This window comes from Actinia tenebrosa, unplaced genomic scaffold, assembly GCF_029948245.1.
Source record: "Actinia tenebrosa isolate PJP-AT-01 unplaced genomic scaffold, QUT_ActTen_1.0 PGA_scaffold11__36_contigs__length_13525064, whole genome shotgun sequence".
NCBI classification, from domain to species: Eukaryota; Metazoa; Cnidaria; class Anthozoa; order Actiniaria; family Actiniidae; genus Actinia; species Actinia tenebrosa.
This window is the reverse complement of record NW_028292571.1, coordinates 6,890,651-6,917,083: the sequence shown is the minus strand read 5'-3', so window position 1 is coordinate 6,917,083 and position 26,433 is coordinate 6,890,651. Positions and strand designations below refer to the sequence as shown.

Genomic DNA, 26,433 nt, shown 5'->3' with positions numbered 1-26,433 from the left:
GGGTTCCAAGAATACACTGTAAGCACTGTAAGTATTCATGAGACTTCTAATGTAGGTATACACTGTAGACCCTTGCACGACAGATAAGGGTTTTAATAATAGAAAAGCATGCAATGTTTCGAAATGGTCGCGGCGTATTTTTCATGTGCTATTTCTGTGGTCCTGGGCGTTGCTGTCCTCGAGAATGTGAACAGCACCTGGGACCGTGACCCCCCATTTGGCGACCAAATACGACGACAAGAACGGCCTGCATTTTTAGACTCGGGCTTTCCGTTCACGGAAGCCCGAGTAACTATTTTTGGGGGTATCTAAAGTTGGCTGACTTTGCCTTCATTTATAGTCTTCGGTTATTGTGAGCAGCTTGATTGTCTCTGATTGGCTAAAGAGCATGTTAAAAACATTGACGTAAACTCTCGCGAGTGTTTACGAGTAAAATTGATATCATCACTTAAATGATTTTTAATGCATGTATATTACTCTAGAATAAAACAAGATATGGTTTTTTAAGACCATAAAATACATTCCACAAAACGGGCTATAAATAAATTAATAATATACATTGGTGTGGGCAGTCTTTTATCCAGTTTATAGAATCCTATTTATTCTTCGCATCAGGAGAAGATTCACCCTTATTTTTATTACCGCGCATGCTCCGTGGTTGCCTAGCAACGCTATAATAATATTTTTGCGTAATTTTGAAAAAAAATGCAATCGTCAAACGATCTTATTCTGTGACCTGCGTTCGGATGTTCAAATGTAAACGTGAATTTTCCTAATTTTCTACATGGTATGAAGCATTGCAGGCTAAAAACAGGTTTATAAACAGGTTTTATTGGTCCACAGCTATACACATGTAGAGAGCATGCGCAGTCGATAAAAACATCTAGAGTTATTTCTTCCCTCGATATATAAAGAACAATTCGGACATCAAGGCTATCAAGGTTACACTCTATAATAGCACTTAAATATATAAATTAAAGAGTTGACTGAATTTAAAGAAGTTTAAAGTTTCACAATGGATCCTAGTAATAGAGCAGGTGCATGTAACGTCATAACCGCCATCTTGGTTGACGATAACAAAGCATTCCTCATTAGCTTCTCTTGTTGCGTCAACCAAGATGGCGGCTGTTTCCTTGTTGTTCACATCTCAAGGGATTGTGAGTAACATGGGTGCACATACTCTGTAGGCTCCTAAAAGAACAAGGGATCAAAAATTCATTATTACAGTTCTGTCCTCAAAGTTGGTCGATCGCCTTCTGCTGTTGGCTTGTTTTCTTGGTATAGGTCGTCGGTCATCCAGTTAGGAAGATTGTCTTCTAAATTTTGAACGGAAGATTTTCGCGAAGTCGCGACGGAAGATCCTTCGGAAAAGATGTTTTCGTCGATTTGCCATAGTCTTTGGTCGGGAGGAAGCTTTAGAGGGGAGTTCTGTAACACGAAAGGCAAAACATTTCTTTAGCATGGGCGTAATGTTTTCCCATTTCAGACCACATGTCATTCCCTAGAGTATCATTTCGTTGTTTAATGGCTGTACATGAGAAGACACATGAATATGGATAAAACTCGAAAACAAAAAAAATTATTTCCAAGAGAATGACACGTGAAATGATAAAAACATTACGCCCAAAGTAATATGAACAATACTCAAGGGAATGACACGTGATTTGAAATGGGAAAGAGACCTATTATTTTGAGACGTCAAGAACATGAATCGAAAATACAAATCCAGAATAAAAAAGAGAGGAAGAAATTATGAACGGATGTATGGGTGAATGAATAATTTGAAAAGAGAGAAGCGTGCGTAAAACAGAATGGATTGATTTAAAGTCCTCCTCCTTACCTTCTCGCCAACCACATAACATCTGTTGACAACCCTCGCCACCAACTTGATGATGTGTTTCGTTAGATTCATCACTGCCCATATCTGAAAATATAACAACAGACGGCACGGTAACGGTACAGACAGAATCGATGATATTGGTTTGAACAATCGCGCAAATGTTGTAGCTCATGGTCAGACTTGTAACGCAATACACCGTCACGGTCATGGCATATCTTTACAGTTAGTTTGCAGTCACGTAAAATATGCTCATTAGGCAGATTAAGATTCCCGTTTTTCATTCCCGCGAACGGCAAACGTGACCACGTTTTCATCGTTTCCCTACATTTCACTTTACCTTTTGCAAACCTTCTCGACAAAGACAAGTATTCTATTGTTTATCTACTACTTGGAGATTTTTGCGATTCCTTTTCACTAATTTTTTAATGGTCAACTGACGTTTCACGTTTGCCGTAAACGAGAATCTTAAACTCTTTAATATTGTGTGAGTTTTGTTAACACGTTCAATATCGTTAGTTTTGCGCACCCAAATTAGACATTCCGAGATTGAGTGGAAAACTGGGTCGAGTTGGCAATACAGTGCATTGTGGGGCTGTTTTAAGGGACATATTTCCAAGATAGCGTCCACTAAAACAGTCCCACAATGCACTGCAATGCCAGTTTTTTTCCTCAAACTCGGAATGGCTAATTGTTGGCAGTTGTTGGTCGTGGCTAGCAGATGTCTGGTGCGCGTACACAAATGTAGTGATGTTGGTATTACTGTTCAAAGAGACGCAGCATTGTGAGCTACGCTTCAAAGGAGGAAAAGACTACTACTATCTAAGTACCTTTTTATAACATGCTGACTGTCCTACAGTAAGTGAAGTAGCAGTGAATATCAATTGCTGGCAGTAGGTTAGTAATCTGTCGGCGTGACGCAAGAGCTCCTTTTTTGGTATGCTATCATCTACCTGGAAAGAAATTGGGTATTGTTAAGCCCCGTTTACACTGGCGATTTTTGCTGCGCTTTTTGTGGCAATTTTCGGAAATCTGAAATTTTTTGTCTCATCCTTCAAAAGAGACATTCGTCTAGAAAAATCTTGGTATCCTGAAAAAAACTTTACAAGTAAATTCTTTACCATTATTTATAATGGACAAAATCGCAAAAAATCGCTAGTGTAAACGGGGCTTTAGTACGCCATCGACGTCATCGATGCCATTTTCAATTTTTCGTTTGAGGAAGTTGAATTTCCCCATTTCACGGCATGTCGTACCGCATGTCGTAGCCTCGCATTCAAGCGCTTCAGAATGAGGTTATGAAGGTTAATTTAGCAAAGGTTTTTAATTTGAATGGGAATAAACATGGCACCGTGCGAATTATAAATGAAGATAGATGTAGACGTTACTATGGTTTTACCTTTATTGCATGTTGCCTAGCAACCTTATGTAGTACTTTTCCAGCTTCTGCAAAATCCTGGAAAGATGACGTAAAACAAGATAAATATTAAAATAAGGATATTTATAATATTTATAATACAAGATATATTTTTTGATACCGAATTTTCTAGCTATGGGTCGATTAATTAGTTGTTTCTGTTTACATAATGTTCACCTGTGCAGCGTTAAAGAAGTCTTCAGCCTCGAGTAGACGTCCCTCGCCCCTGGAAAAACAATTAAAAGATAGAGGTAACTGACCCAGCCACGAGCGCTGTTCCTTTTCTTTCCGTCTCTTCTCTTGTCTTGTCTCCTCTGCCCTACTCTCCTGCCCCGCTCTCCTGCCCTGTCTTCTCGTGTGTGTCGTCTTGTGTTTTGTCATGTTGTGTCGTATCGTCTCATATTTTCTTGTGTTATCTAGTGTCTTCCAGCCTCCTCTTCTCTCCTCTCCTCTCCCCTTCAGCTCAACCCTTCCCCCCCATCCCCCCCCCCCCCCTCCCTCCCGGGACTATAAAAGACATAATATTCCACGCTATCATACCTGGTAAATAAATACAAATCGCAAATCATCTTGGACATCTCCATCGCTTGCCGTACTATCTCGTTTTCTGATTCAGAAAGTTTATTCAGTTCGAGTTGTGACGTCAATAGATTGACATTCGATGCCATGCGCACTAACTTCTCTTCATCCTTAGAAAAAAAATTGGCGTCATAAAAGATTCATGTGTTTGAGGGACTATAATGGAGTGGACTACAAGGCGAGAGGAGGATCGGTGGATCTAGGAAAAATCCGTCACTTAGGATCCCTAACTCTTCAGTCTTACCTTTCTGGTTACATATAAAGTGGTTGAGAAAGTGCTGTACAAAGGAATGGGATGAGAAACAAGTGTATCCCATTTCTTATTCTGAAATATCAATAAACAAAGCCCTGATTAATATATTTATAAACTGATATTAACACTTTCTTTCTTATTTCGTTAATTCGTTTAGAAATATGTTTAAGTGGTTATTTGTTTTTTGTTAACCGTTCTGAAGTTTTGAATTTTTACCTTTTGAATGGCCATGGATAATCTTTATGTATAGCAAAAACATGCCCAACTTCTAAAACTTGTTTTTCTCTTCTAAATACCCGAATTTTCAGTGTTTTTTGATTTTGGAAAATCAGGAACCGTACATAAATGGAATGGACTGGACTTCGTTTGGCTGGATGGTACGGAATGTAGACGTTTTTTTTTACGCCGAATTTGCAGCTTTTATTTTATGATTTGCATTTTATTATAAATGACTAGTGACTCTATCCCGAAATTTTGCAAAAAAATGCAACAACACGCTCTTTGAGCGTGCACTGGGTTACCCAATGTGCTGGTATGCTATAATATACACCTATAATCTTTGTTGTACCGCTATTTAGGAGGAGGGGGTACTTTGGAACATTTTACTTTAAGAACTTGCGAACACTTATTTTTTCTCACATCAAATTTATTCAAAAGTATACGCTTTTTAAATGTGTTTTATTTTAATAAAAATGTACCGCTTTTGTATATTTTTTAACCAGTGAAGTGGAATGACACTCGATTGGTAAAGTTTTTACTGTGAAACACGGTTAGTAAAAGGATTCAAAACTTAGCGAAAAGTATTTACGGCCAAAGCTACCAGCTCTATTACCGCGTAGTATTTAGCGATATATTTATGTATATGCCTTCAAGATTAACTAGAGACTGAAAGCCATATTTTCCTTTAGGCTTTACTAACCCACTCGATTGAAGCCAGAATACTGCCGACTGAGTAGTTGTATTAATACAAATAAATATGTGAATTACAATCCTAGAAAGTCTTCTTTTACTGCTCAATTATATTACTTCTAAAGCCAGGAATTACATCCTCAGCTGCTAAGCCAGTCTATAAGCCATTTATCTACGAACACGTCATTCAAATCCATATATGGGTACTCTTGCGCAAGAATGCACATTTCGCGAGGAGACTACAAAAAAAACCTAAGGCATTTTACGACTGGGCTGCCACAGACAACCCAGTAATAACGTGATGCTTAATCTGTTCATTACCGCTAAAGAATACCGCAAAGCCCAGCTTCGTTTCGTTTCTAACTTTCTTGAATTACGAAAATTGGTAAGGTAATGACCCTTCTAAAAAGTATATTGGATGCAAGGCAAACATATGAAAATACAAAAACGTACAAAAAAATGTCACAAATTCCAAACTGTGATATCTTTTGAGTTTTCAAGGGTCAATTCAGTAAAATTTATAAAAATATTTTCATACCAGCATTTTATCAATTCTCGTTTTTTCGTGTCCTTCTTGCTTGACGTGACGTGTTTCTTTTTCTTTGTCGCGCTTTTCATCGCCGCTGTTTTCTCCATCGTTTTGGTTTCCAGCTGTAAAGTCAAACAAAGGTCTGAGCTACAAAAGATTAGGAATTAATGATAACATGTAAACACCACAGCGAAACAACGAAAGACACAATGAAGAGCAAAATGAAAAGCATCATAAACTAAGGCAAAACGTAATGCGCAACCAAAGACGCAACTAAAGACTCGACGAAAGGCGCAATGAAAAGCAAAATGATAGGCACAATGAATCAAAACAAAACGAAATGCGCAACAATAGGCGCAACCAAAGAAACGAAGAAATGCGCAAACAAAGGTCAACGAAATTTGCCGTAAATGGTGAAACCAGACCTAATAAAAGGCTTAAAGAAAGTCGCAATGAAAAGTAAGCGTTGTAAGAGACAAGTAAATGCGCAATTAAAGATGCAACGAATTTCGCAGTAAAAGGTGAAACTAAAGACGTAATGCGAATGCGTAACGAAATGCACAACAATAGGCGCAGCCAAAGAAACGACGAAATGCCCAACCAAAGGTTAACGAAATTCGCAGTAAATGGTAAAACCAGACCTAATAAAAGGCACAACGAAAGGCGCAATGAAAAGTAAGCGTTGTAAGAAACAACTAATTTTTTCAACCGAAGGTGCAACGAATTTCGCAGTAAAAGGTGAAACCAAAGTGGTAATGAAAAGCGTAATGAAATGCGCATCGAACATCGCGACGAAATGCGCATTGAAATTGGAAACAAAAAAAGACAAAAAACACGACGGTACAAGACACGAAATATGCAACAAAAAGCGTAATAAGAATTGCAAGGAAAGGCGCAATGAAAGAAATAACGATAATAAGAAACGTTTCTTCGTGCCATTTCACCACCGTTATTTCTTGCAATTTGGATCGCAATTTTATTTTTGATAGATCTTTTAGGAATTTATAAAATACTGCTGTTTCTCGCTCACAGACTTGTTTACGCAAGGCTAGTCTAATTTCAGTGTCAAAATGTTTTACAAATACCATGCACAACTTCAGAAATACGATCTGAAACCTCACAGACCTCCACTATAACACGTGAATATTCTACACAAGGTTAAGGCTAACCCTGAGCAACAGAGAATGTATCTATTTGAAGATAAAAGGTTGTCAGAGCCAAATGAATTATGGGCATAATTATACACGACTTTCATAACTGCTGCTAATTTGCATAAACATTAAAAATCAATGTGTGAAAACCCTTTTAAATCATTGATCTTGTTGATTTAGATAAGGCGTGTGAGTTTCTACTTAAATTAATAAATCCTTTACAAGATGTGTCAGCATTTGTAGTTTTGAAAATGCACCAAAACGAGGCCACCAAGGCTTCCAGTGATAAATACATACAAAACTCTCTATTTTCGTTCTTTCATAACTTCTTTGGTATGCAGTCAAATTCTACAAAATTTTCTGGAAATAGTTTTCGTGAAGTATTTTCTCAGATAGCATTAATAGTTTCTGGTAAAAATGCTCCATTTTCTCTATCTGAAAAAACTGAGTTATGAAAGTCGTCTATAACCACGATGAATCGCGGTGTCCAATACAAGCAATACTGAATATCTAATAACAAGAAGCACAAATCATTCCAGCTTTCTTGGACCATGGAATAACCTATCGCTTATCTCCTTTGCTACGACAACCAAATCCATTCATCTCAAAAAGGATTCAGTTTATAAGAATTAGACAAATGGTAAAATCATAACACTTCAAATTATATGTAAAAAGGTCTGCTGTAAATCAAACCCAAGTCCCCGAATCCTGTATCCACATTTCGGACGCGGAATGTCAACGCGAGCGGTAAGCTATAGACCGTTTTCTCAAGGTTACGTGCTCATCCAAGTTTAAGGAACTTTACGGGCCACGATACCAGAACACGAGTATTATCATGCGTTGCTATGAATTTTTTCTCGATGAGAATTCATAAAATCGATTATTCTCCTCTTTAAATATAAAACTATCTTTTCAAGTTTACTGAATTTGCGTTTTTCAGTTTTGTGGCCCGTCAAGTTGGATGCGCACGCCGACCTTGAGGAAACGGTCTATAGAGGCTTTGCACCACCACGTGATGTCAGCCATGACAGGAGGCACAACAATAGTCTTTCCCTCTGAAACTAAATCCTTTCTCATGTAAACTAGTCTCTTTCGCAGCCATTGTTAGTTTCGGTCCCAGATTCTCACGGACCCTCTCCGTGAGCCTACATGTAAACCAGATTAGACAAGATTCAATAGATCTTTCCCGAATTCGCTTGGAAGACAACAAAATAATGCTTTAAATTCGAGACTGACATGATTTTTTATTTATCAAGTTCAACTTCGACTTGAAACCATTTTTTTGTAATCCGTCAAGCGAAAGGTCTATTGTTCCGGCCTCCTGTTAAGGCTGCCATCATGCGCCGGAGGGTGCAAAGCCACTATTTTCTATCCCTTGTTTCTCGCTAAAGTGTAGATATAACTACTTCTCTGAGAGTTCGTGGTAGTGGTGAGGACGGGGATAAGGAATAATTTAGTAAACGGTTTTCAGGTTTTTATTCACAAAGTTGGGAATGAATATGAGAAGACGTTGGTCACAAACATTCCTCCCCCCTCCCTCCCCTCCCCTCCCCGGAAAATATATATGACGTTTTTTATTGGGTAACGTACGGTACGGTCACTCTCAGACGAACTTTTCTTTTAATCAATTCAATGACCCTTGCTCAAACAGCAGTATATCTACTGGAACAATAGATTTCCTCCACGTAGTCTCACATTCAAGCGCTTCAGGTTTTTATTCTCATGGGGACAAACATGCTGCAGTGTGACCAAGATTTTTAGGGCATTAGATCTTTAACCAATCACAATGACTTGGACAGGGAAGACACTGAAGTTGGCTCCGTAGACACGAGTGAAAAACGTCTGCGCATGCTCTGAATCTTTATGCAAATTACTCAAAACATATGTAAATTTGACTTTCAAACATGCCTGATAAATTGGACTTTACAAAATGCCAGAACTTAGTGTCCATGCTTGAAACTTAAGGCTAATTCTTTCATATTGTGTTTGTTAATACAGTATCTTGGTCTGACAAAAGTATACTCTCGAACTTTTTTGTATACTTGGAGAAAACAAACATTTATTTTCTCACTCAAACTTTTCAAAATTCTTAGAAAGCGTGCTGAAATGTACGCATGCGCAATCGTTTTCCCCCGGTGTCGGCTCCGTATGCTTTAACTTTCCACGAAAGCACAAAAGCGCGCACCTTATTTAGAACCAGAGACCGTCCGAGAGTAACCGTACTGAGGACTACCCACTCATCCCATATCGGGCTATGCATTCTATATGGATATTTGGAGTAGATTATAGTATGAGTGATCGGAATGCGCACAGCGACCAATCATGACGCTTCATAGCGGAAGCCAATTGAGTGCCACAGTGCTAAACATTTCCCCACTCATACGAAATCTGCTCTATTAATTTTCTTTATATTCTCAGCTATATATGTCGTTTTTTCACTTATACATAATATTTTTTTTCTATTATAGTGTTGCGTATTCTGAATTATAGACTAATCTCTTGCGTCTTCCTCGATCGGCTGCAAAAAACAACCAACAAAAAGAAATGTGAACTTTTGGGTCAAAAAAGACCTTTTGAAGGTACTGATAAAGAAGATTTCATATGAGTTGGAAAAAAACGATATGCAGCACAGTTAATTAAAGCAGCAGGTAGGGGGACTCGCGATCGATGCCAAAGATATACGGGTTTAACTCGCGGATTTACGAAGACGGGTACAGCAGATTTATCGCAAACGGAGGTTAAAATATTCCTTAGATATACATGGCCACCATCAACGACATTCAAAACAAAACTGTGCGCAGGCTCGGAAATCAGGTTAGAAGAGTGTATGGATTGTCAGTGCCTCGACAACCATGTTTCGACTACCTTTTTTTCGTGTCCCAAAAGATGCCAATCCGTGTCCCAAAAGATGCCAATCCGTGTCCCAAAAGATGCCAATCCGTGTCCCGAAAGATATCTGGGACGCCTAGAAGAGTGTATGGATTGTTTTTCCAAAAGATGTGCGTTGTCCAACAAAGGCCACATTCGTAGTATTTGCTTCTCCCTCTATATATAGAGATGGACTCCCAAAAGACTATTTCGACAACATTGCAAGAGATGGGCATACGAGCGAAGAGTAGGCTGTTGGCGCATTTGCTGCTGGACAATGCCCACGACGGAAACCTACTACCGGACATATCCAAATGCGACTACTTGCGTGGAAACGAAGGTACTACCAGTTTGCAGCCGCTAGGAGGATTGCCGCCATTCGTAGACGATGTGTTTGTGTATGGGTTCGTCGCAGAACAAGACTTGTATGGGCGGGTGTGTAGAAATGCGAAGGCAGTAGTATCCAAAATATCCATTGCAGCCACGGAAGCGTTTGGGATATTTCTACCAACCAGCATGGCGCACACATGCAGAAAAGGAAACATAGTAGAGCGCGTGGCCCATTTGTCCAACAAGTGGAATAGCCTGCACGGCGAACATGCAGCCACCTTTGTAGCCAAAGTAGACACCTCCGAGTTGCCCATAGAAGCCGTAGACAAAAGCATTGCCAAGTTCTCCACCTTGCTACAAGCGCACGGATATGGAATCTATTCCGTGGACTACACGCAGGATTTCTCCGGCACTTTGGACCGCAAGGCTTTGGTGCGCCGCCTGTGGCAAATGGGCTACGAAGAACAAGGAGAAGCTGGTTGGCGCGAAGGCACCATTTTGGACAATACACACCAAGTAGGTGGACATGTTTGTACTTGGGTGGAAAAGGGCAAACGGACGAAGATATACAACAAAATAGTGTCGAACTTCGAAGCGGGAGAAGTGCAAAACCCAGTAGGTGCAAAGTTGGCCGAATATGTGGATTGCCCGAACGACCACCTGCGTAGAACATTCCTGCATCCAGACGTGCAGAAGAGAGGATGTACGCGCGTGGAAATATCCATCTACAGCAGAGATTTCTCCAAAGAACGCACCAATGCCATTGCGGAAACCATAGCACCGCTAGAAGACATATTTGTGGTGCAGCCACCCAAAAACATGTGGTTGGCACTTGCCGAACTCCTAGACAGATGTTTGTGTATTTGCTGCGAAGAGACAAAAGAAATCTTCCTAGCTTGGTACTGCCATGTGGGAACAGGAAGAATAGCCGGTGTGCGCGTGCGGGGCAACGACAAATGGGAGCAATGCGTACTTTGGACCATAGCAGAGTTTGGCCTGCGCAGATGCCCCATATTTCGCATAGACGTAGGAGAATTGGATCCGGTGGAAATAGCCCCGCTGCGATGCTACACGAAGGACTCCCCGACGGTGCTGGCAGAATCCAAGTTCCCCACCCGCGTGCATGCGAATGCTCCTACCATCGCAGACTTTCTCCCAACTACGGAACACGCGGAGTGGATATGGCGTACGAAGAAGGCACAGCGCTTGGGAGTAGAAAAGAGCCCATTCGGCATTTTAGAAGTGCCTACGGACCGCAGGATCTCCTTCCTATCCAAAAGAAGACGACAGCAGCGCCTGGAAGACATACGGGACGATTTGGAAGGAGACGAGTGGGTCGAAGCCACGAAAAGATACCACGCAGAACTGTCGGAACAAAAGCAGAACATCCTGCGGCAAAAAGAAGCAGACAGGCGAAAGATAGAAGAAGAGTTGGAAAAGCACAAAAAGCTGTTGGATAGGACTCGCCGGCGCAGCCGCAAGCTGTGCGAGCTGCTGTTCGAAACACATACGAAGGTACACCGCATGCAAGAAATTCCCCCGGGCGCCTACAAAATACTAGGATACGTAGAACCAAGGAACAAAGACCCCGATTGGCCCTGCAAAGGGCACCGCGTAGTCCTACGCAGCGGCAAGGAAGCGTCGGTGGCTTGGGCTACGGCTGCAATGTTGGATGCATTCGCGGCAGGAAAGTTCGAAAGCAGCGGCTACGTGCACACCGCCATACCTGGGGAAGAAGTACTGTTGGAGTGGCAGAACAACGCAGCTACGATCTTCGTACCCGAAGGCCCCGGTTTGGACACCTACCACGAATTGGCGGCAAAGATAGACTATGCAATACCCAAAAACCCATCCAGACTACTGGAAGTTCCAGCGCCGCCAAACAAAGAATGCGTGCAGGCGCTACACATGCAGGAGGGCGAATACCAATGCTGGCGCTATGCAAAAACCACCTACAGGGGCAAAGAAAGGACCATTCTATTCCTGTCCAGCCGATGCTCCGAGTGCGTATTGGAGGGCTGCACGGTGGAACATGCAACCACGCCCGTCTGGGGACACTTTCTGCAGGCGCAAAAAATAGACTGGGCGCATATTTCGCCGCCTTTGTACTGCAAGATAGGCAGGGAAAAGACCACCGCCAACAAAAGAAAGGATAGATTGGTGCACGTGTCCACCTAGGACATTGCATAGATCTTTTTGGGCTGCAGGGGCCTTCCAAAGTAGGTCTTCGTATTTCGTGTTGTTTTGTTGTGGGATTGGTAACAAGCAACAAGAAATACGAAAACCTTTTTTTGGACTCTTTGCAAAGATAGGAATTTGGAACTCTTTGCACTACTCCATCTCCGGAATTCGAGAGCTTGGTTTTTTTGGTGACTCTGGAATATATTTGTATACAACTTTGGGTTCTTGTCTGGCGGCCCAGACAAGCGCTCCAATACCCAAGACGGCGAACAGCACATTCCCAGCTATCTGCCAGTCTATCTTTGTGGATACTTCGTCCACTTCCTTCTCTATTTCTTCCACCTCGCTGTTGTATTCGTCGCAGCCCACCGCATCCATAGCGGCTTGCAACTCTTCGCGAAGTTTCCCTAGATCGCCTAGCAATTCTTCTTTCGTTTTCTGTAGGTCGTCGAGGACAATAGCAAAAGAATCCTGCACCTCTAGGAAATGTTTCTGTAGATCGGTCGTAGGCGGCTTTTCGGGTATTGCAACCTCTACACCATTTTCCTTTTCTATTCTACGTATTTTGGGTATTCCTATCCCGTATTTGCGGGCTACCTTCTGCAGCCCCATACCATTCTTTCGGTCTTCCAAAAGGTTTGCGATCTCCTCTTCGGATAGTATCTTGGGTGTGGCCATATATATCTGTGGACACATGTTTTTTGTGTCTAGACGCCTATGGATCCATAGGGTACCATATGGTAGATACCTGTTTGTCCACAGATATAGCATGTATTTGTACATAGCCACTGGTATAGCTGCATACGTGCTGGGAAAGCAACGGACAATACAAATACTTTTGGAAATCTTGGAAGGCCTCTACCGCGCGCAAAAGACAATACGGGAAGTTCGCCTACCGGGCCACGTGGCAACTTTGTTGCAGCTACCGCGGCGTCGATAGGGGCGGTGGTTTGCAGCCCCTCTTTTGGGACACGGTTGCACATATTTTTGGACACGGTTGCACATCTTTTGGGAACACGATCGCACATCTCTTGGGAACACGGTTGCACATATTTTGGGAACACGATCGCACATCTCTTGGGAACACGATCGCACATCTTTTTGGAACGCGGTTGCACATCTTTTTGGATGCGGATTGGCATCTTTTGGGACAGCAATGCACTCTTTTGGGACACAAAAAAAGGTAGTCGAAACATGGTTGTCGAGGCACTGACAATCCATACACTCTTCTAACCTGATTTCCGAGCCTGCGCACAGTTTTGTTTTGAATGTCGTTGATGGTGGCCATGTATATCTAAGGAATATTTTAACCTCCGTTTGCGATAAATCTGCTGTACCCGTCTTCGTAAATCCGCGAGTTAAACCCGTATATCTTTGGCATCGATCGCGAGTCCCCCTACCTGCTGCTATTAAAGAGCCATATAATTAGTAATTAGTCATCGAACCTGAATGGGCTATTGACTCATAGGTTATGAGGGCAAGGTGACTAATCATGTAGTCAAATCCAACAAATCGGTCAAATATATAAATGCAAACAAGTTTTGAAATTAAAGTTAGTCGAAGGTTTTGCTTTTCAAAGCCGGTACTCTTAGCTCTCATTCCCAAGGTAATAGAATAACAATAGACACGGCGGCCATGTTGGATGATATAACAAAGGAGACTAATGACGATTCTTTCATTAAATTCATCCAACATGGCGGCTGTGAAAACCATCAATAGCTTAGAAGTAGCTCATCCAATGAGAACGCAGCATTGGTGATATATAGACCACTAGTTGGATTTGATATTACATATATTACACATACATTTATTGATATATTATCACAACTTGACACAAGAAACAGCAAAATAACATAAAAAAGCGTAACGCAAGACAAGTAACAACGCGTCACGCGGTATGGTACATGTAAAATAACGCATGGATAATGCGAAAGATAACGACAATTAGAGGTAAGAGGACGGGCAACATGACACAAAGAAAGACAACGGTATAACAAATCACAAACGCAAGGCAAGAAAAGGCGAGATAGCCCAAGAATCGACAAGCAAACACGTAACGTAACGCAGGGCAACAGTGCGTCTAAAGGTACAGCTATTAAAAAAAAGGTTGATGTTGCATACCAAACTTAATGTATTTGGAACATATGTAAATAGTGTCAGCACAGAAATAAAAAATGGCTGGAAAAACGCGCAGACAAAGTTTAGGGAAATACTCCCCTTCACAGGTCCCTGCGCCATCTTGAAAGGTAGCCGTGCCTTTGCAACGAAGCGAGACGAACAGGTGGCAATGATAGAGACCTTTTTTAACACCCTGGACAATTATTCACGTGTCTCTATCATTGCGAGCTCACCGTTCGTCTCGTTTCGATGCAAAGCCACGACTACCTTTCAAGATGGCGCAGAGAATTGTGAAGGGGACTATTGCAAATTGTTGTGATGCTTTCGCTGATTGCACTCATAATGCCGATAGATAATTCAGTTAGTGATTGATAAGCAACATGCAACAAAACCAGTCAGTTTTGCATCGGTATTTATTTTGACTTCCCCTTTTAAAATTTATTTTTAAAATTTCCGTTTAATTTATTTAATTAGAACATACAATTTTTACATAAGAACAAAGACCATAAATATGCAATTTTTTGTAATTAGAAATATTGAAACAAAAGCATTTAGTTAAGGATTTATTTCATTCAAATTCAAAACGCCGGATGATGAGGGTTTTTAAGTGGATATTTTTGATCGGTTTTGATTTTGACGATGCTTTTCCACACACCTCACAACCAATCAGATAGCCGGCTATTCCATTCGCTCACTGAAATGGCTTCCCTCTCAACCAATACGAGAGCGCGCTTTGCCGCTCACTCATCGAAATGGCTTCCCTCTAAACCAATCAGAGTGCGCGCTATTCCATACACTCACTAAAATGGCTTCCTTCTTAACCAATCAGAGAGCGCACTATTCCATACTCTCACTGAAATGGCTTCCCTCTTAACCAATCAGAGAACAGACTAACACATTCCATTCACTCAAAGTTTTTAAAACTCCCAGTTTTCACTTGTTTTTAAAGAAGAGCGTTTTAGAGCAATTAAATTATTGCAAGAAAAAAAGCTATAATAAATTCATTTTTAACTTTTAATGAGGTTAAATTATGTTAACAGTTTAAGGTGAGTTTTCGAATATCTTCGCTTAGATTTCTTGAATTTATTTTTGACTTTCCTGTAAAGAGAATATTATATATTTTGAGACCATTTTTTCTTCTATTTTATTCGTATATACTTATACATTTTTTCTTTTCTTTTTATTGCAATTTATCTTTATTGGCAACACACTGAAAGACAACATCTTATAAAGATTGATTTCAATATTTTATCAGAGTTTTAACCCATTTTAACATTATTTTATTAGAGATTTTTTTAGCTGATTTTAAATTCTGGGAATTTTTAGGGAATTGAAGAAGAGATCTTAATGTCTCGTTTACAGCTTCGATTTTTTGTGCCTCTAGAAAAACTTGGGTTATGATTGTTCTTTTAAAAAAAATAAAGTTGCAGTGAACCTGCTTAGCTTGGGCGTAATACTTTCCCATTTCAGACGACGTGTCATTCCCTAAAGTATCATTTTCTCTGCTTAACTGTTGCACATGATTAGAGACCTGAATATAGAAACAGCTCAAACAAAGAAGCTTATTCTCAAAAGAATGACACATGGACTGAAATGAGGAAAAAACATCACGCCCAAGAGGTTTACGACAAATGATAACTTACTTTTACTAAGATCTCCACCAGTGGTTATTCCTCTTAACAACTTGCCTAACTCTTCAACCTGTCCTTCCCAGATGTCGATAAACACATCCATGTTTTCTTGAGCAATTTTACTGACAGGATGAGCAGAAAGAGTTTTGGCTGCCGCTATGACCTAAAAATCAAAGGAAGAGATTTTTTTGTATTGAGTCTAACGTTCCTGTCATTGCTTTAATTTCTTAATTTCAAATTTATTATACAATTTAATATAGTCCCTTAACAGTTCCCTGCGCCATTTTGAAAGGTGGCCGTGCCTTTGCATCGAAATAAGACTCAAGTTGCATATTATGAAAATAGATATAATGGACTGGTTTCAAGGGGGAGGGGAAGGGGTAGGTACACAAAAATGAGGAAGTAGTCAAAATAAGAAAGGAGGGGGGGGGGGGGGGGGTTGCTCATAAATATACTGTATCTTGGAGGAAACAGTTATTCTTTATGTTGCAACCTAAAATCTTCCTACCTCCTTCCTCCTCGTGATAAATCATGACTGATATCTAATAAATATGTGATCAACAAATGACCTTTGCCTATATTTTTAAACCATAAAAGATAAGCAGCATATAGCAGTGGCATGTTCAGCCTTTAAATACTACCTGCTGACACAAAGTTTTGATATTTTCTTCGATATTTCTCGCTGTGATCGACACAGCTTCATTTGAAGATATGTTTCTTGTGACTTGAGAAACCTAGAGAGAGGTTTTCAAAGCAATGTGTTATGACAGTATACCTTCTATCACCTCTTTCCCCTGGTCCTCCCTCTCCCTCTCCTGCTATCTCCTCTTCCTCCTCCTCCTCTTTCTCCTCCTCCTCCTCTTCCTGCTCCTCTTCCTCCTCTACCTCTGCCTTTCCCTCCCCTTTGTAACCCTTACAAAACTATGTCTTAGGGATAATTATTATCTAAAACTAGATTTTAACAAAATCCCAAAGACTGAATATTGCAATAGGGTCTATTCAATTAATCCCTCTCCCTCCTCCTTCTCCTCTTCCTCCTCCTCTTCCTCTCTCTCTGTCTTCTCCCTGCCTCATTTATTTTACCACCTTACCTCTTCTAGTCGTTTCGCATCTTGCATGAATGCAGTGGCTGCCTGCTCAACATTGGTGGTATCACCAATTGCTGCAGCATTCCGCAGCGCAGGCAGAGACTTCTTATGTCCTTGATGTGAAAAGGTCTCAAATACTTGATCCATAGCCACTTGGCGAACCTAAAGAAATATTCTTTTTACTATAACTGTTACTGTAATACTCATTTTCCTAATTTTGCAAGAAACAAAGCTCAAGGGGTGAAGGGGCAGAGAGGATGGTGGGGATCACAGCTAAACATGTCTATAGCAATGAGACAAGTAAGTTTAGAGAATGTCAAGTCTTTAACTTCAAGTAAATAAAGAAATAAGACTCAAGATAGAGGGTGACCACATCACCTAAGAGGGTGGGGGAACATCACAACTAAAGAGATCTATAGAACTATATAAGCTTTAATATTTTACCTCATTTTTAAGGTCACTTGAGATCTTGAATATTCTTTGAAGAGCAAGGTCTAATGAATCAGCACAGCTGCTGCGTCTTGCTGGAACCTGAATATGATATTAACTTATTATATAGATATCGATGAAATACCAGGTTTTCTCTAGTGTCGAAAACTTGATATCTTTCACCAGTGGAAGATACCATATCTTTCACACGTGAAGATATCGCTGTTGACATAGTAACGTATTGTAATAAAGAATTTTTGAGCTTTTGTTTTATTTAAGTTTCATCGATATCTATATAATAAACAGAACATTACATGGCCGCTTGGAGATACGAATTTTATCTTCTCATGTTCAACTTAGATATCTCACTCGTTCCCTGCGCTGACTCGTGAGATATCAATTGAACACTCGAAGATAAAATTCGTATCTCCGTGCCCCCATGTAATATCCTCTATATCATGTATCACCATCATCATGATGTATCATCATTATATTGTATCATCATCATCACCATCGATATCATCATGTATCACCATTATATTGTATCATCATCATCATCAGTCATATATCAATATCATCACCAACATCATCATTATATTGTATCATCATCATCGCCATCAATATCATGATGTATCATCATTATATTGTATCATCATCATCATCAGTCATATATCAATATCATCACCAACATCATCATTATATTGTATCATCATCATAACCATAATTCTATCGTATCATTATCATCATCGGCACCATCCCAACAAACCACCCACCTCATTTTCGGAGTGTTTTTCTATAACATCTTTCATTATATCCTGTGCATTCTCACACAAGGCAATGATTGTCTCTCTCTTTTCTTTTCTTGTATGTGAAGAGTTAATAAATGGTTGCACATCCAGCAAGATTTTTTCCAGTCCTTGTTCAAATTTAATCTTAGCTTCTGTTTGTCCAGGGGAACTCTTCCTGAATTCTTCTAACGAGTTCTGAAAAAAATAGTAAAAAAAGTTTCTTTAAATGGGTCTTTCTTATATCAGGGACATAATGGAGATTATATGTAGTCACCTTCTGTATCAGACTAAGGAAGGTTATGCCGGGGAAGACCTCTACATGATTCCTTCATTTATTTTTTTAAATCATTAATTTGTTCATTCATGGATTCAATCATTCCTTCATTCACTCATTTCTTCATTAACTCGTTCATTCCTTAATGTATAAGATTGACATTTGTTATTGAATTAATCAGAAAAACAAACACAGATAGATTTTGACATTTCGATGACATCCCTTGATCATTATCAAGAAACTAACTGTAAAAATAGTTCCTTAATGTGTAGTTCCAGTAATTATCCATACCCACCCCACAGAGGAATTTAGAATTTCCGAAGGGTGGGGGGTCAGAGAAAGAACAAAAATTACAGAGTTTGTATGGAAGAAAATTGGAATTTCTGTGGGGTAGTGGGGTGTCTTAAAAAAATTCCTCCTTAATTGGGGGTATGGATAATTTTTAGACCTACACAATGGGTTTATTAACTCATCATTTCCTTCATTCATTCCATCTTCATTCATTCCTACATGTGTTCATTTTTTCATTCGTTTATTTGATCATTCATTCATTTATTCATTTGTTTATTCCTTTAAGTGTTCATTCATTCATTCCTCCATTCATTTGTTCATTCCTTTATTTGATCATTCATTCATTCATTTGTTCATTCCTTTATTTGATCATTCATTTGTTTATTCCTTTATGTGTTCATTCATTCATTCCTCCATTCATTTGTTCATTCTTTTATTTGATCATTCATTCATTCATTTGTTCACTCCTTTATTTGATCATTCATTTGTTTATTCCTTTATGTGTTCATTCATTCATTCATTCATTCATTTGTTCACGCATTCATGCATTCCTTTCTTTATTTCTTTTTTCATTGATCCCTCACTTGCTTCCTTCAGCAAATTGTCTATTCATTCAAGACATTGAGTGTGAGGACTTTACCTAACTTATTCGCCCTGGAAGTAAAATGATGTCAGACTTACTTCAAAATGTTTAAGGTCCATTGCAAAACATGGGTCTTTGTTTTCTCTTTTTTTATGCTTATCTTCAGTCACTAGTTTGATTGTTTCTATAGCTTCTTTCATTTTTTGAAATACTCCATCACGATTGGATTTTGCTGCCATTGAACCTGGATGCCGCAGACATGTCTACAAAAAAAATTAAAATAAATAATACAGTTTTCTAAAGAAATTTGAAACTCCATAGCAAAATACAAAGTATGCACAAGTGCTAGGTGCTTTCATAAAACAGCCAACCAAAACCTATCAGAAAGTGAGATTTACAACAGTTATTTTATGCTTTATACTACTCTTCCCAGTAGACCGAGGTAGTTGTGATTTTGTAATCACCTTCGTAGAGTCTGTTATGTTATCCAGAAGTTCATTTCAAATCAACCATGTGATGCCAATGTTGTACCACGAGGACATGTTTTTTACACCACGTTACCAAAATTCAGTCAAGTTTTAATCACGTGGTATAAAAAAGTTATCCTCGTGGTACAGAATTGGCATCACGTGGTCGATTTGAAATGTACTTGCGGATAACATAACAGACGCTACGAAGGCAATTAAAAAATCACAACTACCTCGGTCTACTGGGAAGAGTAGTAACTGCATACAGCAAGCATGGATTGCATGTTTTCTAATTTACATCCAAGGAGAGGAGTCATGCCTATCAAAGGCAACCAAGAAAAGTTAGAACTATCTCCAATGTTTACCATAATTCCCTATTCTATGAAAAGTACAGGTGGTGTGCACTACTAAGATGCAGCCACCTCACACCCATGTGATCTGGTTTCAATTTCTGGGCTCAGTGTCTTATCTGAGTAGAGTTTTTCTCCCTCTGCAAAAATCAACAGTTCTAAAAAAAATTCCAAAAACAGGACTTTCTAGATTTAATCTGTCGTCAGGTGCTTTAGTCATGAGATCCTATGGCTTTGGAGACTGACCAATCACTCCCTGCGTAATCATAGTAAAATTCATTTGCAAATAATATTAACCTTTGATGTTGTTAAGAGCATCATTGTTGATTTTTCTAGAACAGATCTTGCACAGCACATCTCAGCACGTAAAACATCATCTTTTAAATCCTAAAAACAAATATATATAAAACATATATAAAACCCCAATAGTGTGAAAGGAGATATAATCAAAAATGTGTAGTTCCAGAAATTATTCATCCCCCCCCTCGGAGGAATTATTTTCAGACCCCCCTCCTCTACCCCCAGAAATTCCAATTTTCTTCCATACAAACTCTGTAATTTTGATCTTTCCCTAACCCCCTAACCCTCTGAATTTAAAAATGGGGGGGGGGGGGGGGATGGATACTTGTACCACTTGTACCCTTCCCCTCCCTCTAGGATCACCATCGTCATTAAATAAAATAAGTTGTCATTGTTGTTGTATAAAATTTCAAAATCCCAACCCAGGTTGCAATACCTAATACATTACTCCTCTCCCCATCATTTCCTCTGACCCCACAGGCTAAAAATATTTAGGTGACCTCCTTTCAAAATATTCAGGGCCTTCGGATTTGCCTTAGAGAAGGTGAGATAAGAGTGATCCTTTATCTACAACAGCTCTTCCTGTGTCTGTTTGTTATGTGCTGAAGTGATTTGATTTGATTCTGGTTTACAAGTATGATAAGAAACTAAAGAAGATAATAAGCCATGCATCAGCTGTGAAGGTTAATCAATCAAAAGGCGTTGAGTGATGCACAACATTTCCCTTGTTCTTCTCTAGTGTAATAAACTCCAGGAATCATGGAGATTGCTCAAAAACAATTCAAGTGGTAAAAAAATACCTATTTTGAGAAACATTAAAAACATTTCACTCCAGTGATACTCTGCAGGAATTTTTTAATTTCTGGTGTCATAAATGATATTTAAATTCACAATTTTATTTAATTTCTTTTATTAAAAACAAGTTTTTTTATCTCTACTTTAAAATTATGGAGATAGAAATGAAATAAAAAATTTCCTCAAAACTATTTTATTTCTGGATCGTAATTTTTATACATTTGCAAATTTCCACAAATAACCAAGAATGTTTTCAAGGCTATTTTAAATGATTATTCAAGTTATGATAAATCAATTCTTTAATTACTTTCCTAGCAAATAAATATATTCCATCAAATTACTAGAAAGATTTGAATTGAATATGGATGTGTTGAACCTAGAAGTGTGCAGGCCGTATGTCATTAATAAACCCAGTAAATGACCACTTATAAATCATGAGTCTTAGCTCAGTACTCATAACATCCAATCACCAGTATTCAGAAGGTCATGGGTTTGATTCCTATCAGGGACTCAGATTTTTTTCTGACTCCCTTTCAGCTAGTGACAAAATATGGTAAATTTGTTCTAGACTTTTTAAGTCTTCTTAAAAACAGATTTCAATCCCAGCTATTCAAGAAGCTAAGAATGTAGCAGCCCAGTTACTTACATTTTGTCTGTCACCTGAGACATGTGCTAGTTCGACCATTTCAGCACCAAACTGACTAAACGTCTGCACAAACTCTGTGAAGGAGTTCACAGTTTCCAGGTTTGCTAACCGTTCGTCAACCTTAGGGGACAAAAGTCATACATTAGTTGCATATTTTAATAATATAAAAAATAATATGAAAAATGGTGAGAATATTGGTATAATTTAGTAGACACAACACCATATAGAAAATATATAAAATAGAACACTAAAGCCTCAATTTGATGAATCCTGCTTGTCATTGAAGAAGCTTTGCAAAGTAGGTTTTTGGGAATGTCAGTCAATTAGGCATTTATATTATTTCCATTCCATTCCATTCCGAGCATGTCTCTTAAAAACTTTACATTTCAGTTCTCATTAATGACAAGTTTTGGGTGCATTCGGAAAAAGCTGACAAAATCCCCCCCCCCCCCCCCCCCCCACTTTAGTCCCAGCACAATGACCACAGATTTTTTTGGTAAAGCAAGCAAAACTTTTCCTAGTGTGGAAGCACCCTTTGATTGGCGTTCAGAAAAACCAAATTCCTCACAATTATTGGCATACATACATGGTTCTCAGGTCATGGAGAACAGAAGAATTTTTTAATAATTTATTCCAAGATATTATCTGTTAATTTTGCATATTTTTTTCTGTATTGTATTTACAATATATATTTATATCTAATATGAAAAGATTCAATCATTTTTCATTATAGATCGATAATAATTATATTACATCCATATTTTATATCTATAATTATAAAATTACATTGAATAAGACAGTATTTCTATCATTCTCTCAATTATCAATAAAACATCTATATTTTTTCATTATCTGTATGATCACATACTACTTTAATATATGATTTGTTCTTTATTATCATTTATAACTATGGCCTACTATATCTCAATTAATCTTAGCATCTACTCAGCTCGATTAGTCTAGCTATTCTGAGTAGTTATTACCAATACCTGTTTCAATATTATCTTGTAAATAAACTTTGAAAAATTATGGTAATAAAGCTCAATCAATCAAGAATAAATTTGATTTGTGTATAGAAAGGGTCAATTATAAGTGTACTATGTAAGTTCAGTATTTTAATAGTTCATAACATAGCAAACACCCAGCATGTCTCTCGTAATTGGAGATAGAACTTAAACAATATGGGTGGCCTAAAATTTTACTCTAACAATATCAAAAGAAATTTTTAAAAAGATTTTTTTTATGATTCACTTCATGTGGTTCAAGACATTAATTTGTTTTAGGAAAAACTGCATTGAAAAAAATTCAAAATGATGGAATACGAGGTGGAACTTCAAAATGATAAGGACGAAAAAACAAACATCTGTTATATCAATTTCAACCATTAGGAAGTAAACAAAAGAATTTGAAGAATAAAAGATGAGAATATGATAAGATAGCCAGAATTATCCTTCAAATATTTGTACAATGTAAGTAAAAACAAAAGAAGGAAGTTTCTATCATTGCAAAATTGAAGAAAGAATTTGAAGAATTTCATGATCAAAAAAAAAAGGAGAAATTTTTAGTACTTGTGTATGTATCCTTACTTGTAAGAACGTTGTCATACGATATTAGAACATTAGTAATTTAGTGAGAAAGGAATACATTAAAAGACAAAAGAAAAAGTTCAGCTTCAGTGATCTTCTTTCGTTTTTTAATATAATTCCTATCCCACTAAATTACTTATGTTCTATTTTCGTATGACAACGTTCTTTCAAGTAGGTGTATGTAAAAATTTGTAACTCAAAATTTTAGTGTACACAAAAGAACGTTATCAAAACTACTGAAAATTTTTGTTTAAAATAACCACGTGGTTTTGGAATTGCTATCCGTTTTGAACGTTTTTATGTCATTTGTTTTGTGAACAGTGAAGTCTATTTGTTTTTTTTTTTATGTTTGTTTGGTGTTTTTTTTTTTGAGGTACATCTATATTTTGCCAACAGGGATCTGCTTTGTACACTTCGTAACAGTTCATTAACTATAAATGGAGAATAAAGTACAGTATAGTCTATCACTGTGGTCATCTGACCACAGACACAGATTTAAGTGCTTTAGAAAACTATATAGTCCCAAGTACACCAATATCCACCTCTACAAGCGTAAGTGCTATTTAAAATCATGACAATGAAAACCGCAAACCCATCAAAACAGAAAGTTAAAAAATTATTTTGGAGTAATTTCAAGCTCAACGCATAATTGTACAAACATAAAGCATGGTCAATATTTGATTACATTATTTACAATGCACAAGAGCTGGAAATACAGTTTACAAAGACATATATGGTTATTAAAAGGAAATGTAAACAAAGTAAAATTATGAACAATAATGAGTGTAAAAATATTACTATAGAGAGCAGAATAATTATATAAAATATAAAAAAATTGATTATTTTTTTAAAAAGTAGAGTATTAATGTATTTGAACTTGTTCAATAATTTGTTCAAGACTGTGATTTTAAGGCTCAAATTTCACAACTTTAAACCAAAACAACTTGGACAAATTATATTAAAGTCCACATTTATTTATTGTGAAATAATTCCATTTAATTATAATAATATACTAGAGTATTTACTCTTTCTGGAAAGTTCAGGAATTAAAAATTAACTACTTTAATTTCGCGCGAAGAAATCCTTGACAGAACGAACGTCACTAATAAGCTCAGAGTCTGGAATTTTCACGAAAAACAAGTTAAAAATAAAACATTCTCTTACCTTTTTTACGACAGCAAGAAGTCTTTTTATCATGATTGAATCTGCTATGATTAGTACCCTAGTGACTGCAGATAGAAGGGAACGAGCTGCTCGAACCATTGCAGTCTTTTCAAATGGAATTCCATCGTCTTTATCAGTTGTGGCGGGAGCCATTGCTGTTTCTGAGGTCAAACGCGAGATCACCTCACCGGCCTTTTTTGCTTCCTCACAAGCTTCTTTCATTTCAGCTGCAACATCTTCATTTTCTTTAGCTATTTGTTCTCCTACAGTGACAAACTTAAGCACAGCATTTTTGACAATCTCTCCGACTTCTCTTATAGCTCGTCTTCCCTTCTCTGATTTCTTGCAGTGGTCCTTGTGATTCACCAAAGTAGTGATCTAAATAAACCAAGAAAAAAAACTTTTACAACTTCGATCCAAAACTTAAATGTAGTTTTCCAATACGCATTAGCTTATCTGGACGTTATAAAGAAGGTTTAAGAGGAACAAAACGAAAAGAAAATATACGACAAAGGTATGAATTATTAGACAGAGGTAAAATGTTGATCAAGATCGAAGGCTTGTTTGATTTCCTAACCTGTGTCACTAACGGAATCAAAGTCTGTTCAACAGATTTACTCCGGATTTCTAAATTCCGTGAGTCCCACTTCGCCATTCTTGAGTCCAGAGCTTAGACTCTGTGATATCTTCGCTGGATACCCAAGAAAGGGTCAAAATTCCTCCATCTCGACAATATAATCCCGATCGATGTAAGCAAAGAAATTCGCGATCTTTTACGCACGACGGGCCAACAATCCAATCATTCGAGTGCTTTTTACTACACGTCAATCATTCTGACATGCATGAATGAATTGAAATATTTTGTAACGTAATACGCCAATAGAATTCACGTACTGTACATCAAAATGTTATAATTTTGTAGGGTTAATTGAAAATTAGTAAAAATCGTTAGCAAAGTAGTCTTCTAGAATGATCAGAAAAATCTGTTGCTAATAGAGCTAGTAGTGCGCTGTTGAGGTAATTTTTTTGAAAATACTGGCGTTTGATAATTTACTACGCTATCATTATCTTGCTTGATATTTGAAAGGAAAAGAAAGAGGGAAGGAGAAAGAGAGGAAGGAAGTAAGGGAAAAAACCTCTCTCAATATCTCTTGATAAAAAATGTAAAAATGATTTTTAAAAAATATAAAAAGGTGGAGAAAAAAATAGGAAAAAATGGAAAAGATATCAAAGATGATTTTAATTTTAAAGATGATATATACAATAGTTATTATGCTCATAATATAATTAACTTATGATATTTTCTAAACATAATTGTGAATGAGTGTTTCCCGTGTATTGAACAGTGCACTAGTACGCTAATACCGCTGAAGCACCCTAAATACTATGCTGCTGTATGTGTACTATAGCAGGGGAGTGCAACTATAAACGTCACGCTGCCAATATATATGCCAAGGTCGTCTGGTCACAGTCTCAAGAAAAAAACAGAAAAAAAGATAGACTTATAAACGCGCATGTGCCATATATGTGAGATACTCTAGCACTCAATCTCGTACCCAGAGCCTGCGTTTCCTCTGGCTTGCGGCGAAGAACGAGGGCTCTGGCATAATCCATTTTTTGAGACCAGGATTTCTTGGACTTCCGGTATAAGAGCGCATGAGTTCAAAGAATTGCCAAAAATTAAAAAATATTCCTGATATTTTTAATTTTTAATTTCAAATGGAAGTGAACACAGAACTCTGTTTTAAAGCATTATTTTCATCGACTATATTTCGCTTCCGGAAAATTGCGCATGCGCCAAAAAATGGAAACGCATGCACTGGGTACGAGATTGTCTAACACTACGGCCTGCTACTATAAAATTATGCG

At 38.0% G+C, this 26,433-nt stretch overlaps 1 protein-coding gene across 2 annotated transcripts; it reads right to left on the bottom strand.

Annotated features, from left to right (window-relative positions):
• Positions 1 to 443: 443 nt before the first annotated feature.
• LOC116295644 (alpha-catulin) lies at positions 444 to 25,350 on the bottom strand. 2 transcript variants are annotated; one of them, XM_031703523.2, is made up of 18 exons: positions 25,142 to 25,350; positions 24,565 to 24,942; positions 21,815 to 21,934; positions 20,371 to 20,460; positions 19,355 to 19,519; positions 18,094 to 18,303; positions 17,336 to 17,422; positions 16,895 to 17,053; positions 16,445 to 16,537; positions 15,816 to 15,966; positions 5,534 to 5,646; positions 4,078 to 4,158; positions 3,795 to 3,943; positions 3,432 to 3,480; positions 3,237 to 3,293; positions 2,668 to 2,790; positions 1,841 to 1,924; positions 444 to 1,428 (listed from the first exon to the last, which is right to left on the bottom strand). In XM_031703523.2, the coding sequence occupies exons 1-18, from the start codon at positions 25,217 to 25,219 to the stop codon at positions 1,222 to 1,224; spliced, it is 2,394 nt and encodes a 797-aa protein (XP_031559383.1). In that variant the 5' UTR covers positions 25,220 to 25,350; the 3' UTR covers positions 444 to 1,221. The 2 variants fall into 2 exon arrangements, with proteins under 2 accessions (XP_031559383.1, XP_088883599.1); XM_089027473.1 differs by lacking the exons at positions 444 to 1,428; positions 1,841 to 1,924; positions 2,668 to 2,790; ... (3 more) ...; positions 4,078 to 4,158; positions 5,534 to 5,646 and adding an exon at positions 6,902 to 9,193.
• Between the last annotated feature and the right edge of the window lie 1,083 nt (positions 25,351 to 26,433).

Coding starts and splice junctions, on each gene's coding strand:
- LOC116295644 (XM_031703523.2), bottom strand. CDS start 25,219: ATGGCGAAGTGGGACTCACGGAATTTAGAAATCCGGAGTAAATCTGTT. Junction 16,538..16,894: donor ATGCGAAACGACTAGAAGAG/GTAAGGTGGTAA, acceptor ACCTCTCTCTAG/GTTTCTCAAGTCACAAGAAA. Junction 2,791..3,236: donor CTAGGCAACATGCAATAAAG/GTAAAACCATAG, acceptor ATTTCTTTCCAG/GTAGATGATAGCATACCAAA.